General features: G+C 36.7%; 1 protein-coding gene across 2 annotated transcripts in view; it reads right to left on the minus strand.

The window, feature by feature from the left end:
* Positions 1 to 40: 40 nt before the first annotated feature.
* The window catches only part of LOC100185387 (Golgi-specific brefeldin A-resistance guanine nucleotide exchange factor 1), a 15904-nt gene continuing 2020 nt past the window's right edge, over positions 41 to 13924 (minus strand). Inside the window, exons 6-40 of one of the 2 annotated variants that reach the window (XM_018814469.2) lie at positions 13797 to 13912; positions 13334 to 13536; positions 13086 to 13147; positions 12873 to 12925; positions 12556 to 12699; positions 12247 to 12365; positions 11925 to 12060; positions 11555 to 11653; positions 11113 to 11307; positions 10673 to 10820; positions 10393 to 10568; positions 10042 to 10244; positions 9674 to 9797; positions 9143 to 9351; positions 8750 to 8863; positions 8346 to 8480; positions 7822 to 7921; positions 7323 to 7564; positions 6965 to 7082; positions 6809 to 6880; positions 6607 to 6734; positions 6176 to 6383; positions 5721 to 5928; positions 5318 to 5445; positions 4143 to 4178; positions 3783 to 3984; positions 3331 to 3445; positions 3102 to 3177; positions 2639 to 2796; positions 2147 to 2267; positions 1820 to 1921; positions 1650 to 1763; positions 1135 to 1303; positions 425 to 756; positions 41 to 364 (exon numbers count right to left, since the gene is read on the minus strand). In XM_018814469.2, the coding sequence (XP_018670014.1) occupies positions 236 to 364; positions 425 to 756; positions 1135 to 1303; positions 1650 to 1763; positions 1820 to 1921; positions 2147 to 2267; positions 2639 to 2796; positions 3102 to 3177; positions 3331 to 3445; positions 3783 to 3984; positions 4143 to 4178; positions 5318 to 5445; positions 5721 to 5928; positions 6176 to 6383; positions 6607 to 6734; positions 6809 to 6880; positions 6965 to 7082; positions 7323 to 7564; positions 7822 to 7921; positions 8346 to 8480; positions 8750 to 8863; positions 9143 to 9351; positions 9674 to 9797; positions 10042 to 10244; positions 10393 to 10568; positions 10673 to 10820; positions 11113 to 11307; positions 11555 to 11653; positions 11925 to 12060; positions 12247 to 12365; positions 12556 to 12699; positions 12873 to 12925; positions 13086 to 13147; positions 13334 to 13536; positions 13797 to 13912 (4994 nt within the window). In that variant the 3' untranslated portion in view covers positions 41 to 235. The remainder of the gene's footprint in view (positions 365 to 424; positions 757 to 1134; positions 1304 to 1649; positions 1764 to 1819; positions 1922 to 2146; positions 2268 to 2638; positions 2797 to 3101; positions 3178 to 3330; positions 3446 to 3782; positions 3985 to 4142; positions 4179 to 5317; positions 5446 to 5720; positions 5929 to 6175; positions 6384 to 6606; positions 6735 to 6808; positions 6881 to 6964; positions 7083 to 7322; positions 7565 to 7821; positions 7922 to 8345; positions 8481 to 8749; positions 8864 to 9142; positions 9352 to 9673; positions 9798 to 10041; positions 10245 to 10392; positions 10569 to 10672; positions 10821 to 11112; positions 11308 to 11554; positions 11654 to 11924; positions 12061 to 12246; positions 12366 to 12555; positions 12700 to 12872; positions 12926 to 13085; positions 13148 to 13333; positions 13537 to 13796; positions 13913 to 13924) is intronic. The other variant, XM_009862209.2, reaches the window with a different exon arrangement.

The raw sequence follows: 13924 nt of genomic DNA on the forward strand, positions 1-13924 counted from the left end.
CAATCATCATCGTGGGTGGATTGTGACGTCACACCGGATGTTTTCCGAAGTCACCGCTACTTTATTCTACGATTGCACGTCACAATAGCTATTTACACATAACAAAGCACGCCACCGTTACAGCTAGCTGTGAAAACTACACTAGATTCTTATTATAGAATAAAATCGAAGATAAACACGTGCGTATTAGTATCCTATGGACTGTCTTGCAATATATTGCATTGTTTCGTCATAATCACTGGGTTGATGAAGGAATCTGCGTCACAGGCATCTGGACCACTGATGAGTTGGGTAAGGGGTTACCCACAACTGTAGGGTGGGGTAAGGGGGTGACTATGAAGTTAGGGGTGCTTGGGGTCATCAGCTGTTGAGAGGGTAAAGTTATTAGGTTTCGTTGACCAAATATGGAATTATGGGTACTTACGATGTTTTTGGGTTGAGAAGGGGGAATACTCGGGCCCCCTAAGCCAACAGGGGGTGCCAGGGATGGGTAAGTTTTAGGGGGTGAGGTGCCAGGGGCTCCGGTAGTGTGAGGGTAAACTGGTATTGGGTTTTTAGGCGGTGCATAAGGTGGGGAGATGTTCAGGCTTATTGGGGGGTTAACCTTGGGTTTGGGGGCGGGGATTACCCCTGCTGGAAGGTGGCCGGGGTCCAACTTATTAGAGGGGTGAAACTGCTCCAGGTGGGGCTGAGGGGGAATCCCATCTCGTGAGAGCTCAGGGGCCTTGGGAGCGACAAGTTCTTCTTTTTTAGCTTCTAAATTAAATAAAAATAATTAATGTTAATTCTTGTTTATCCTTAAATAGTAAATCAGGGTTTGTCCATGAGATTAAGATAGGTGAATTTAAATTAAAAAAATATTGTGAGGTTTATGTCCCTTACTTTAGACACCTCATAGTAACCACTGGGTTGAGGCAATGGCCGTTAGGTGTCTTGTCCAAGAGCATATATACGCATATTGGTCACTTATTCTCTAAGTTAGAGAGGCGAGCACCTCAACCACTGGATAGAACACGAAAATGTTTCAAAAACGACTCAAAAATTAAAACATTTTTTTTAGTTACAGAAGGCACACAAAATTAAAAAAAAACTAACTAAAACTTTTCACACAAACAACATTTCAAAGTTACAGACCAGGTGTTGGAGGTTTAAAAACCTCGTTCCTTAAATTTGGTAGAAAGCAATCAATCCTCTCCCATGTTACGTCCCACAGCGAGGTGTGACCCGAGTCTTTACTATGGAAGATACCAGCGGTATCCATCACCAGTAGCATGTTCTTCAGTGACTCGGGTATCGCTTCAAACTGGGTAGATTGCAAATTAATTTAGGTTTATTTATAAAATCTTAAAAAATTAAGCACGCAAGGATGTTGAAACAAGTGTAATGTAAATTAAATTTATTTAATTTAGTTTTATTTATTATAAAGTTGAAGTTAAATAATAATGGTTTTTAAAGTGTTTATGTCCGCACCAAAGTTTACGAGTTCAAAACTCGATGCTGCTACCATTGTAGAAGCATGTCTCTCTTTATACAAGACACATATCGGTATTTTCCACAAGGTGTGTAAAACTGAACACTTGTATTACAACGACTGTTGTTGCATCGCAATGTGGGATAAATAAGTTACATTAACGCATATATTTATTCACCAGTAAATCTCGCTTCCCAATATGCATGTACTTGTCCATGAAGTCTAATATAGTTAACCACAGCGCTGTGAAAGTTGGTAGGTTCAGTAGGGGGTTCAAATGTTGAAGAAATACCTGAAAAAAAATAGGAGTCAAAATTTTGAATTGTCAGCCATTATGACATCACAAACCTTTGACAATAACGTGGCTCCTCTCATTCTGGTTTCTTCCATTCCATCTGGATCAGCAGGACTTATGTTTTCCAAAAGTTTTGTCAATAAAGGAAACAACACCTACGAGTAAAACATAGAAATAAAATAAACAACATGATTTGGTGGACAGATTATGTACATTACGTATACAGTGATGCAGTGAAAGTCCTATAATTTTCTTGCTATGGGACCTGGGGTTTAACCCCACAGTTGGCTCAATTAGCCAAAAATATTCCCATATATACCAACATTTCCTGATTTAAAAAGTAACAACTTCACCCCATGGTAGTAATACAACACCCCCACCTTATTAAAGCAGGATTCCCATTCCTTCCCAGTCAATGTTTGCAGATCATGAACCAGCAACGCTCGTTGTAAATATGTTAGAGCTGATGTTCGAACTTGTCTTCTCGCATCGCAACACAAACTACGAATAAACAAAACAAAATGTTTCATTAAAATCTTAATAAAGAAATAACATATTTTTATTTATCTCTTCAGTTATGATTAAAAGGTCTAATTTAAATAAAACAACAAATTTAAAAAAAAAGTTAAAAAACAACTGATTATCATATTTATGTTGCTTTAAGGCTGCAACCATACGTAACTTATTGGTTGATTGTTGCATTTTTACACCATACACAGCAGACAGCACCAGAGTCATTACAGAAAACACATTTTTTCTATTGCTTTGTGGGTAAGAACCTACATAGTGACATTTCATGGGTCCTGAGATTTAGGTCAGAATTGGCCCAATAATGACCATAAACAGATTTAGAATTTACAAGCTCCACCCACCGAGCTATGCCTTGCAACAATGGACACCAACACTTCCCCCATAAACTGCTTGCTTCAGCTGTCACAATAGGTTCGTCTGTAACTTTCCGTTCCTCTGCCTCCCATGAGCTGTAGATCGACGCTGCCCGTGTGTGGAGGGTATGCATCAGATCAAGGAGCTGTCAAATTTCTTTGTTTGTTATTTAAAATTTCTACTCAGAGATTTGATTCCAGCACTTCCCTATTTATATGGTGAGATCCTACACCTTAACAAGCCATAGGACTAGAGATTTAGGCCAGTGGCCCATAACCCCGCCACCTAGGTTGGTGCCGCATGAATCTAAACAAATGTTGAAGCCTGTTGCTTCTACAAAGGTAGCCAACAAATGCAAATAGAATAAAACACCATTTTATCTAATCATAATAATTTTAGCCTATGCATATATGGCATCAGATAGATAACTTATTTCAAGTTAAACATCACCTGTAGGGACATAGTATGGTAACCTCCTGGCACATTTTCCACGGCCGCTTCGTCATCTGAGTAATGTCCCGAATATCTGGCATAGACATCATATTAAATAAATTTCTAAAAAAATATATTTCTTTTTTATCTAGCAAATTTTTTTGCTTTTTTATTATTAATTAAATATTTCATTTTTATTTTACTGAACGTTTTAGCACCCCTACATAAAACATAAGCACACCCCCACCTCTCATGTTGATGACCCGCCATCCTCCTCTTTCCATCTCGCTCCTTCCTCTTCTTCAACTTCTTCTTATCTGGATGTTTCATCTCGACCACACTCGCGTGGTGCGCTCGATTCACTGCAACAATCAACATTGTAATGTCATTACCAAGAATTCAGTGTACTATAATAAAAGCAAAAAATAGGTAAAGTTGAAACTAAAAAAATCGATTTCCTCTTAGAAACCTAATACTGTATATATGACATTCGACTTTATGTAGGTAAGATCCTGGTCAAGGACCTTGGATTTGGTCAGATTTGGCTCATTACCCCCAAACTTGACATTATAATAAACATACCCATATAGTTAATCTATACCTTCTAGTTAATACTTTAGGTTTGCCTTTTTACAAATTTATTCATACGTCATAAGTTTGATTATGACATCACAGCATTTCTATGACATCATAACCCACCTCCATTGATGCTTGCTTCCACAAAGGTCCTGATGCATCGGACACAAAGTTCAAAGTTATCTGGAGTAATATGCGCGGCATCCCTTACCAGGAAAGCGAGCGTTTCACAACATTTAACCATTGATCGCATGTCGTGTTGTCGTAACTCCTCACCCAACTGGAGGGTGAACTGGTTGCATGGGGTAGGAGGTGGGGGGATCACCTAGGGGTTGAGTGAAAATGTTAAAATAAAAACTTTAATGAATAAGAAGTAAACACGGAAATAATATTAAAAATGAAATAATGTTAAAAATGAATAATGAATATAATGTTAAAATGGAAAACTTTTTGATGAATGATATGAATAACTACACCACGTACCTGGACAGATGATTTATCATCGCCCCCTCCAAGTTTCTAAACATAGAAACATTATATGAAATTATCCATTAAAAGGGTTGTGTAAAAAATAATTGCTATGTTTGTGAAATTAGTATGAAATAAAAATTGCCATGTGTTTTGTTTGAAAAATCAGGTGCGTTCTATTCTATATGGTTGAGCATGACGTCCTACAGCAAAACACACCAGGGACCTGGGATTGAAGCCCCAGTTTGCCCATTATACCAACACCCAGGGTATAATAGTTGGTGTTTATAAGTTTCCTATTTTTAAATTAGCGTCTTATTGGCAAAGGCATATAGTTGACTCAGTAGATGTTGTAAAAACGGTTGAAAAATGTTTTAAATTAGTATTATTGTCTTTATTCGTTTAATGACCATTTACAAGTTCAAACTTAGAGTTAAATTAAAAATTTGGAAAAATCTGATAAGAAATCTAGGTGTTCTACTGGTTAAAGCTATTTAGATATTGTATGATCATGCATTAATTGTTGCGCAATAATTCAAGGGTTAGTTTCTTCAATTACGATATTTCTAAGAATTAGGGAAAACGTAGCACCATGCTTCAGACTTACCAATACCAAACCATTTTTGCTAACCAACTAAAATGGAATCAAAAATGGTTCAGAAAAATAAACACCAAACAAACTAAATTTGACAATAAATGAACTTAAATTGGGTATATTAAAAAAAATTGTGTTCCAATTTTTAAAAGTACAGAAGAATAATGGATAAAATTAAATGTATGAAAAAATGGTTGCTAGGTCTATATATATTTTAACAACATGTTTCTCAATTTATTACAAAACATTGTTTTGAGTTTAAAACAACAGAATGTTAAACATTTAAGCAGCAAAATAACTGGGCACACCTACCAGTGTTTCCAGCTAGTTTATACAACAGCAGTGTTGCGAGATAACTTTCCCCACCATGTTAATTAAACACCAATACATTAACATTACACCAAACACCATCATAAAGGCACCAAAACTTTGTAAAGCACAGGTGAAGCAGGGATATCTACACACCCGTTTCCATGAAACAAATTTGATTTTAATGTTTATTGATTGATGTAGTGTGAAAATTCCACAGTGTGCCTGCATACCCCCCAGGTTTAGCGGCTATGATTAACACTACAGTGTTGCCAGACATTTTTACCTCAGACATATCTTCAGTGTTTCCAGATAGATGGTTTTCATACAACTCGCTATCAGAGGTGTAGCCACGATCGGAGTAAACACTCGTACGGTTGTCAACGGCAACCCCTTCACCATCTGAATGCGTTCCTGAAAAATTACCAACAAATATTGCAATCATTGGAAAAAATACAATAAAGGTTTTATAAATTGGTCATTTTTGTGTGATAACAAAAAAAACACTCCAAGAATTATTTATGCGCTTGCTACATTACTACAACAAAAACGAAAAAAAAAAATATTGTGGGTAAGTTTTTAAAGGGTTTTGGGGTAAATTTTGCCTGCAAACAAATAGAATATAACCTATAACAAATTTAGAAACCCCTAATAAAACCATAGAAACCCCTAATATTAGACATCCTTACTTCTATCTGCGACATCCTCCACCGATCCATAAGCTTGATCCTGAACCTCGGAAGATGGTGTGGAGACTTGTACGATGGCTGGAGGAAGAGCTCCCGCTCCCACAGTCTTCATCACAGTGAAGATGGTGATCCAATCGGATCTTGCGTGGATGTTAGCTGCGTTGGTGCGTAAGAGCTCATGGAGTCCATACCCGATTTGTCGGCTCACCTGAATTTGATATAAAATTAAAACAAACAGAGACTGTTATATAAACCTAATCAATCGGATTGAATTTGTGGATTTGAGTTTGGTAACCATAAAATTCCTAACAACTCAGAATTTTGCGTTTGTTTATATACAGTATGTTGTATTTTGCATATTTCTATTTTATTTTACCAATTAAACAAGGCCTAAAGATTGGTGCATTCGTTTTATTTCAAGCAAACCTGATATTCCAAAAAATTTAACGCTTTACTTTTGAGATGATGGATGGTTTAATCATAAGGAGGATCTGTAGTGATGCGAGGACTTCATCAGCAACATCCTCTCTGTGGAGGAGACGGATAGCCATCCTCATCAATCCAACTACTGCTCGCTCGAGGAGGAGGGAGTAATCTGTTGCCATGACGATGCTCGTGTAGAGGTGGTCGCGCACCATTTGCCACAACGACATGATCCGATCTCTGATTGGTTGGGAATGATTTAAATTTAAATATGTATGTTTTTTCTTCCAGTATATTATAAGTGTGAGGAAATCTTTTTGTCTATCTTAAATGACTGACGTTTTGTCTGAAACATGGCAAAAAATCATCAGGATATGCCCCAGATTTAGGCGATACCGTTTTAGATAAAAAATATATCTCATAGAGGATTTGATTATGATAATAATATAAGCAACGATGTTACCTGTTTTGTAGAACAACACGCAGCAGAAGCTCAAGGAAGAAGATTGCTGAATCCTCGGAATAATTTGTTCCCATTGATTCATGTACATGTGGGGGGAGGGAGGATTGCATGAGAGCTTTCATCAGTTCCTGGGGGGTTGGTAGTGGTTAAAATCAACACAAAAAGGTGATATAGATTTATTGATGTTATAACGTTTTGATACCTGCAGTGAATCCAATCTCAAAAACTTGCTTTCAGTGACCAGTGTTTCCAGTTGTAATTCTTTCACACAATCCTAAAAATAATAATTGAGCAACACACCAACCACTATGACATCACCAACCCACTATGACATCACAACCACTATGACATCACAAACCTGTGCAATCTTCATAGCTTCTTGATCTTCCGGAGTCGTTTGTTTCTGATTCGAGTTCTCAGCAGGGCCACCTAGTGTCATAAACTGGTAGAACGAACTGAAGATTGACGAATCTGACCTTTGGGTTGGGTATTGTTAAACAAACAATGTTTGTGAGACTTAATAAGGTTTTTGTGTATTAGGGTAATGGGATAATTTTGTCTTTAACCACAACTCTGGCGAATCAACATCTATAAATTATGCGTTGAGTATTATTAAACAAACAATGTGAACTAATGTCGTTTCACCATATGGCAAGCGAGACATCTGCGTTTAAAAAAAATGCCAGAAGCTTATTTAACAACAACTGTCATCCTACCTCTGCATCGGTAGTTCTTCCCTGAGGAGGCAGACTCTTCCTGTTGGATCAACAAAGTCCTCCACCTCCACCATGGCAGCAGGGAGGAGCTTGGATCGATAAAGAGGAAGAATCACATCCAGAATGTTCCTCCATCCCTCGCGGAGGATGTCACCATGACGATGAGTGAGATGGAACATCGTGCGTGCTGCAAGTTGAGATTTCGGGTTCGATCCAAACATGACGGTTGTTACATCGGGGGTCTGTGTGGAGGAAATGTTTATATTTCTTTATAGTCTTGGTCTATTTAAGTGGGTTTTAGGCTATTCTAAATATTAGTTTGAGGTAAGGTGGTCCATGTTTTCATTCTATGTTCTCGTCTCATCAGTTAATAAACAAAAAATATTTACAGAATTATACATCCGTTTCCTCACAACTCTAAATGGAAATATGGTGTATTATGGGCTAATGGTACCCATCTTACCTATTCATATATCACTGTGTAACAGCTTTGACTTACCTCCCCGCTTGAAGTGAGTCCAGTGAACTTACATAGAGACACTATAAGGTTGTCGAACACATTACACATAGAAAAGTGTGCGCTGATCAAAGCACATTTCCTGTGGGTGGAAGATACAAAAGTGATGTTTATGTAGGAACAACTATTTGAGCAATACTCTGTGCTACTTATAACCATCTTCAAAGTTAAATATATGTGGGAACTCGTAAGCGAGTACAAGATGTATGTAACAGAACATCTGTGTTGTAACAAGTACATACATGATTGGTAATTACGTGGTAATTCAAAAGCAGGAATAAAACACACACGTTATAACAACTGTCATTGCCCTCCACACAATGATAAACAAGTTACATTCCTTTATATATAACGCGATAGAAACAATACAGCCTGCATAGTAACCGCTTATAATCATTCTCAAAGCTACATACGTGGTAACTTAAAAGTGGAAACAAAACACACAGGTTGTAACGGCTGTCATTTCCCACCCCATAAATAAGTTACAAACAGAGAACACCACTTACTTGAACCCAATGATTGACTTCTGTATGATGTTTTCCTCCAACGATTTATCAAATACATAAGACAGAGCAGCAACAGTTGGTCCCCAATTCATTGCAAATAGATCACGGTCATAAATATGATAGGAATCGCTGTCTCTGAAATATACTTTGGATGATAAACCAAAAACTTGAACATTATCATTCTAATATAAGGAATAGATGTTCACCTTTAAAAATAATAATAAAACAAAATGCAATATTTGAAGCAGTCCGGTACAATGTAAAAAACAACATGCGTTTTAGTTATAAGAAATGCAAACACAACAGACAGACTTAGGAAATATTTAAATACCAATTAAAAGAGTTTAAACAGTAAAGTTTTATGACAATAAACTTGAAGATTATTTTCAAACTATTTTTCTTACCCTGCTGGCAACCATGTTCCTTCTGGGGAATTCCCTCTTCTGAGAAATACATTCCACAACCATCGATCTCGTATTGGACCAGTTTGTTCATCAGGAAGAACAATCTCATCGTTTCTACATCATAAACAACATTTTTATTATTAACTGTAATAAATCATGTGAATCTGACCCTGATCTGATCAACACTGCTCCAACCCAGCGGTCACTAATGGGTTGTAGCACCCAGGGTGTCATAGTAATGTGCAAATTCTGGCCTAACTTCCAGGTCCCATGGTTTGCCATGTTGTAGAACCATATACATATATACTTAAAACCATGTTGTTTTACCCATCTTCATTAATAAATACAACTGCAATCCTGCATACAAACAAAACTTAAAAATGTAACACCAACCTTATAGTATTGTAGATATCCTCAAGCATGTGTTGCTCAAAGTCTTGTCCACCATTACAACCCTTAGTGTTGCGTTTGAAGTCCTGGAATGTCATCGGTTCGTTTTGTTTCCGAACATTTCTGTTGTGTTGGTCAGTATTGAGCATAATGATCGCATAAGAGAGCGTGAATGCAGCGTCAAGGTTCATGAAGGGATGGTGGTTACATTCCTGTAAGATGGGATATAATATTAATAGGATTCTATTTTATATGGGGGAGGTCAGATAGCATAGCTTGCTGTGGGTCCTGGGATTCAGGCCAGGGCTGGACCAAAGTGATACAACCTATTAGTGACTGCTGGGATAGGGCAAGACACTTCTCGTTAGCAGGCACTTATGAGTTGTATCACCCTGGGTGTTGTGTTAATGGGCCAACTCTGACCTGAATCATAATTCCCATAGCGTGGCACATTGTATGTCCTCACACAAGTAGAATAGAATACATACAACCAAACTGATTTATCCATCATTATACCAAAGTTAATCTACCTACCGACCAATATGCAGAGAAAGCTTCAATAAGTCGTTGTATAACTGGTGCTTCACCAGGTAATCTGAACGCTTCAAGATACATCCGCAAACTTTCATCCACACGAAGGCCCTCAAATTTGAATGTTCTGTGAGGTCACAATGAAATATTTTAATAAAGATCTGAAAACTGAGTCTTAGCCAAGATGGAAAGTAACTAACTGCACAGGGGCTGATAAGTTAAACAAAGTAAGTAATTACAAAATTTGTATATTTGACTTGCAGATTTTACAATCTCAATTAAGTACTAATACCATAACCCCTGGCAACATAAGATAAGACAATATAAAAAAAAAAACTTTAAAAGACAGCTAACACGAAAGACATTCCCACCTCACAAAATTATCCAGGATTTCCGGATGCCTCCGATCACTTATATACTCCCCAATCATCTTCTTATCCAACCATGGGTTCGCTCGCAGCCAGAGGGAAACCTCCCGGACATCAAGAGGGACAGCGAGAAGATTCTGCTCCTGGAGGAAACCGATTCCCTTCTTCGGTTTCTGGTTGAAAAGTTCCGTCCCATTTTGCAAAATCTGGAGAGTTAAATAAAAAAATGTGCATTAAAATCAGTGGTTTAAAATTTGTGTAATACTAACTTATTGTTTCCCAGCACATTTAAAAGTGTTTAGGATTTTTTTAAAATTTTGCATTTAAGTTTTAAATTTAAACATTTTTTTTTACCTTTTTCTTTTGTTTTATCTTCTGCAGTTCCTCTATTGTTGGTATTGGTCCGCTAAATCTTTCTGGTATTTCTGTCGGTGTGAGCTTTGCTGCCACCTGCTGAATGTTGACTGGATTTGCAGATGTCCACTCGGTGGGGGGCTTGGTTGCAATATCAGGTGTTGATGGTGGTGTGGCTAAAAAAAGGGTCTGGCAACACTGGACAATGCAATATAATACAAGCAAGCCACAGAAATAAATAAATTTGTATTACCAGTGTTGCGCAATTAAAAATACTCACCAGTCTCAGCAGAGGCAACACTAGAAGTATCTTCGAGACTTTTGTTCTCGTTTTGATTACATCTATGTTCAATACTCCGTACCACAGTAAGCAAGGCATCCAACGATAGAAGGTGTGTTGTGTACAAACCAGACACAGGGAAAGCATTCTAAATTAATCATAAAATAACTTTTAACAATACAACACTAAGAAATTGACTCTTCATTAACTCCTCCGAGGATTTGTCAGTTCATTGCATGCACTTTTACTTGAAACTTTAATTAAAATGATCTAGGACAAAATTTTCAAGTTTTCAGGTGCAATGTTGGAAAAAAACGCAAAAAATCAACCAACATTGGAAAGAAGTTCGCAATCTCAAAAATTTTAAGCACATTCTAGTCTAACTATTTAACAAATCAACTATTTTAACTGATAAAAAAAATCGCAAAAATGTAACGCACCTTAGAAAGAAGTTTGCTGAGTTCATCAAACATATTGGAGCAATAGAAATCACAATCATAGTTAAGGTAAACCTCCGTTACGAGCCCTGGTATATGCCATAGCTGCACTACTGCCTCTAGTGACAGCTCTTTTATCTCGTACGACATTTTTGGATTATCCGAAGTTATCAGATCCATTATTTTCTTTAAAAATGACTGAAAAAAAGTCTTATTTCATATATTTGATTAATTACATGAGCAAATGCAAGCTTCTAAATTCTTTTTTTTTAATAATTTAGAGCATTAATTAGCAAAGGAGGCCTTTTTTAACAAGAAATTTGAAAATTAGATGAAAACGTTAATTAAAACCTACCTGAATATTTTTTTCCCTAATGAGGTATAGTATAGACAAATGCTAAAGATATACAGAAAAAAAACTAAAGTTAAACCAACCCCAACCTACCTCAAGCTGAAACTTTAGTTTCTTTCTCATTGATTCAAAGATAAGAAGAGAAACTCTCAGAGAAGCCGCCACCAATCCCAATCTATCCACACTTAGTAGCTGGGGAGGGATAACAAGTTAAAATAAGTTTGTATACTTTAATAGAAGTTGTTTTGCTCTGCCAAAAAAATTGTAGGGTTCTAACCCCTAACCCAGCCGAATATGTAAAATAGAAAACACATATATTTTGACCACTTCTAATATGATTTCATCAAGTAGTGATTAATTCAGTTTTGTACAAAACAGGTCTTTGTCAAAAGGTTTCTAACGATGTTTGGGATTTTGTGTCGTTACTAAGGGGTGTCTAAAAGAGGTTTATGAAACCATTTACCTGAAATAAATATCTACACATATCATCTTTCACGAGCGTGAGAAGTGATGGGAACTTCATGATCTCATCACGTGAAGTTTCTAAGGCAACCATCATCAAAGACATTCCCATATGAATCATGACATCAGTGTTGTGTCTTTGTGATCAAATAAGTGTAATTTAGACTATAAATGTTCGTAATTTTTAACTAAATATGATAAAAGCATATTATTTTTTCTTATACAGGTCATCTTCAATAAATAACACAGAATACATTTCTAAAAGAGCTGTTTTAGAGGATCACATGAAATTATATGATTGAAAACCCAATCATGCTTCTAACCTGTCATGAGGGTTTGTGAGAGAGATGAGAAATCTGAACAACTCACGAATGCACGGTAGAGCATACGGTACCAGTGGTCCCGTGAAACCAATTGGTCTTGGAGAAGATGCGAACCTTACCTGGATAAAAGGGTGGGTAAAATTTATGCTCACTGTCGAGATATAACATAGTCGTATTTATACACCTCATGCTCACTGTCGAGATAAAACATGGGTGTATTTCAATACACCAGACAGACATGGTGTATCAATAGACAGTCCATACACCTTATGCTCACTGCCGATTTAAACAATACCCCACAAAACTCACCCCTCTCGCTTGATTGGCTGTGTTATCAACTGAACTTGATTCCGAGACTTGTGATTGGCCGTCTACATCTTCAACAAGCGAATCAGGAAGCTGCGAAAGTTCTTCTCCGTCCCCATTGGTCGCTTCAGTGTCAGCTTGCTCACCCTGAAAATAAACAGTCAAATTTATTTTCAAAATCCCCAAAATTTTTTATGGGACTAGAGATTGAATTATAAGTTATACACTGTTTTAAAAACACCTATATTTTTAGTAAGTTTTCCCGGAAACATTTTTTAATGATTTTTTAAATTGTTTTAACAAACAATTAACTTTCTTACATCATCATTTTCTTTGTTCTCGTCAGAAACTTCGTTCTTTTCTAGTTTGGCTTCTGCGAAAATAACAAAAGTCATACAATGGTTATAATAGACAAAATTAGACAAAAAACTTTAAATTTAAAGAAATGTGAATGAATGAATGAATGAATGAATGTAAAGAAAATGTGATTTCAGATCTGAGGTAATATAATTGAATTACAAATGAATATTAACCTTCTGAAGTTTCTTCTGGTTCAACCTCAAATGTAACGCTTTCTTCAACCACTGGTGCTTCACTGAAATAAGGTAAAAATTACACAGATAAAAAAGAAACCAAAAAAATCTTAACTGCTACAAAATACATAACATACAAAAATCAATAAACGAATTGTATAACATGAGACAAATATATCACCTATATAACATCAGAAGCCTTATTTTTAAATGGAATCAAGAAAATCTTGGTAATTATAATGTTCCACCTTGCCGACCTTGGTATTGAAGGTGTGTTCTCCTCTGATGGTGTTTCATTTTGTTGTGGGGGAATTTCCGGTGTGGGGGCAGGGGAATTTTCATGGGTAATCCCCGATAACGCTTCTTTTCTTTCTTTCTTTGATATTTTGTTGCCCCGTCGTTGTCGCTTGCCTCTCTGGGTGTCAGTCATACCCCCAGCTCGCATTTTTAACTGAGGTTAAATAAAAGTTTTTGTGTATCTGTTTGCAGTCTTAGTGTAATGTTACTTTGTACTGCTTGTTAAGGTATTATGTCATGTTAGTGTAACTTCTCTTCTTAATTGTTATAATATATGTAACTTATATTTTGCAATGTTGTACCTCAGTAGCTATAATTATTCCATTCATACCTGTGTGGACAGTAGCCACTAAGCACTTAAATATGCGGTAATACGTATATTCAAACAATTCAGTTATTTTACACAGTATTCACCTTTCTCATGGAGTTTAACGACAAATTTTTGGCATCCTCCTTAAATTCAGGAAGTCTCGTGAAAAGTACCTGCACCATGTCCACTAGGGTGTGCTCGGCAGATTTCCGCAGCAGCTCTATGACATCAC

The sequence above is a fragment of the Ciona intestinalis genome, chromosome 12 (assembly GCF_000224145.3).
Source record: "Ciona intestinalis chromosome 12, KH, whole genome shotgun sequence".
NCBI classification, from domain to species: Eukaryota; Metazoa; Chordata; class Ascidiacea; order Phlebobranchia; family Cionidae; genus Ciona; species Ciona intestinalis.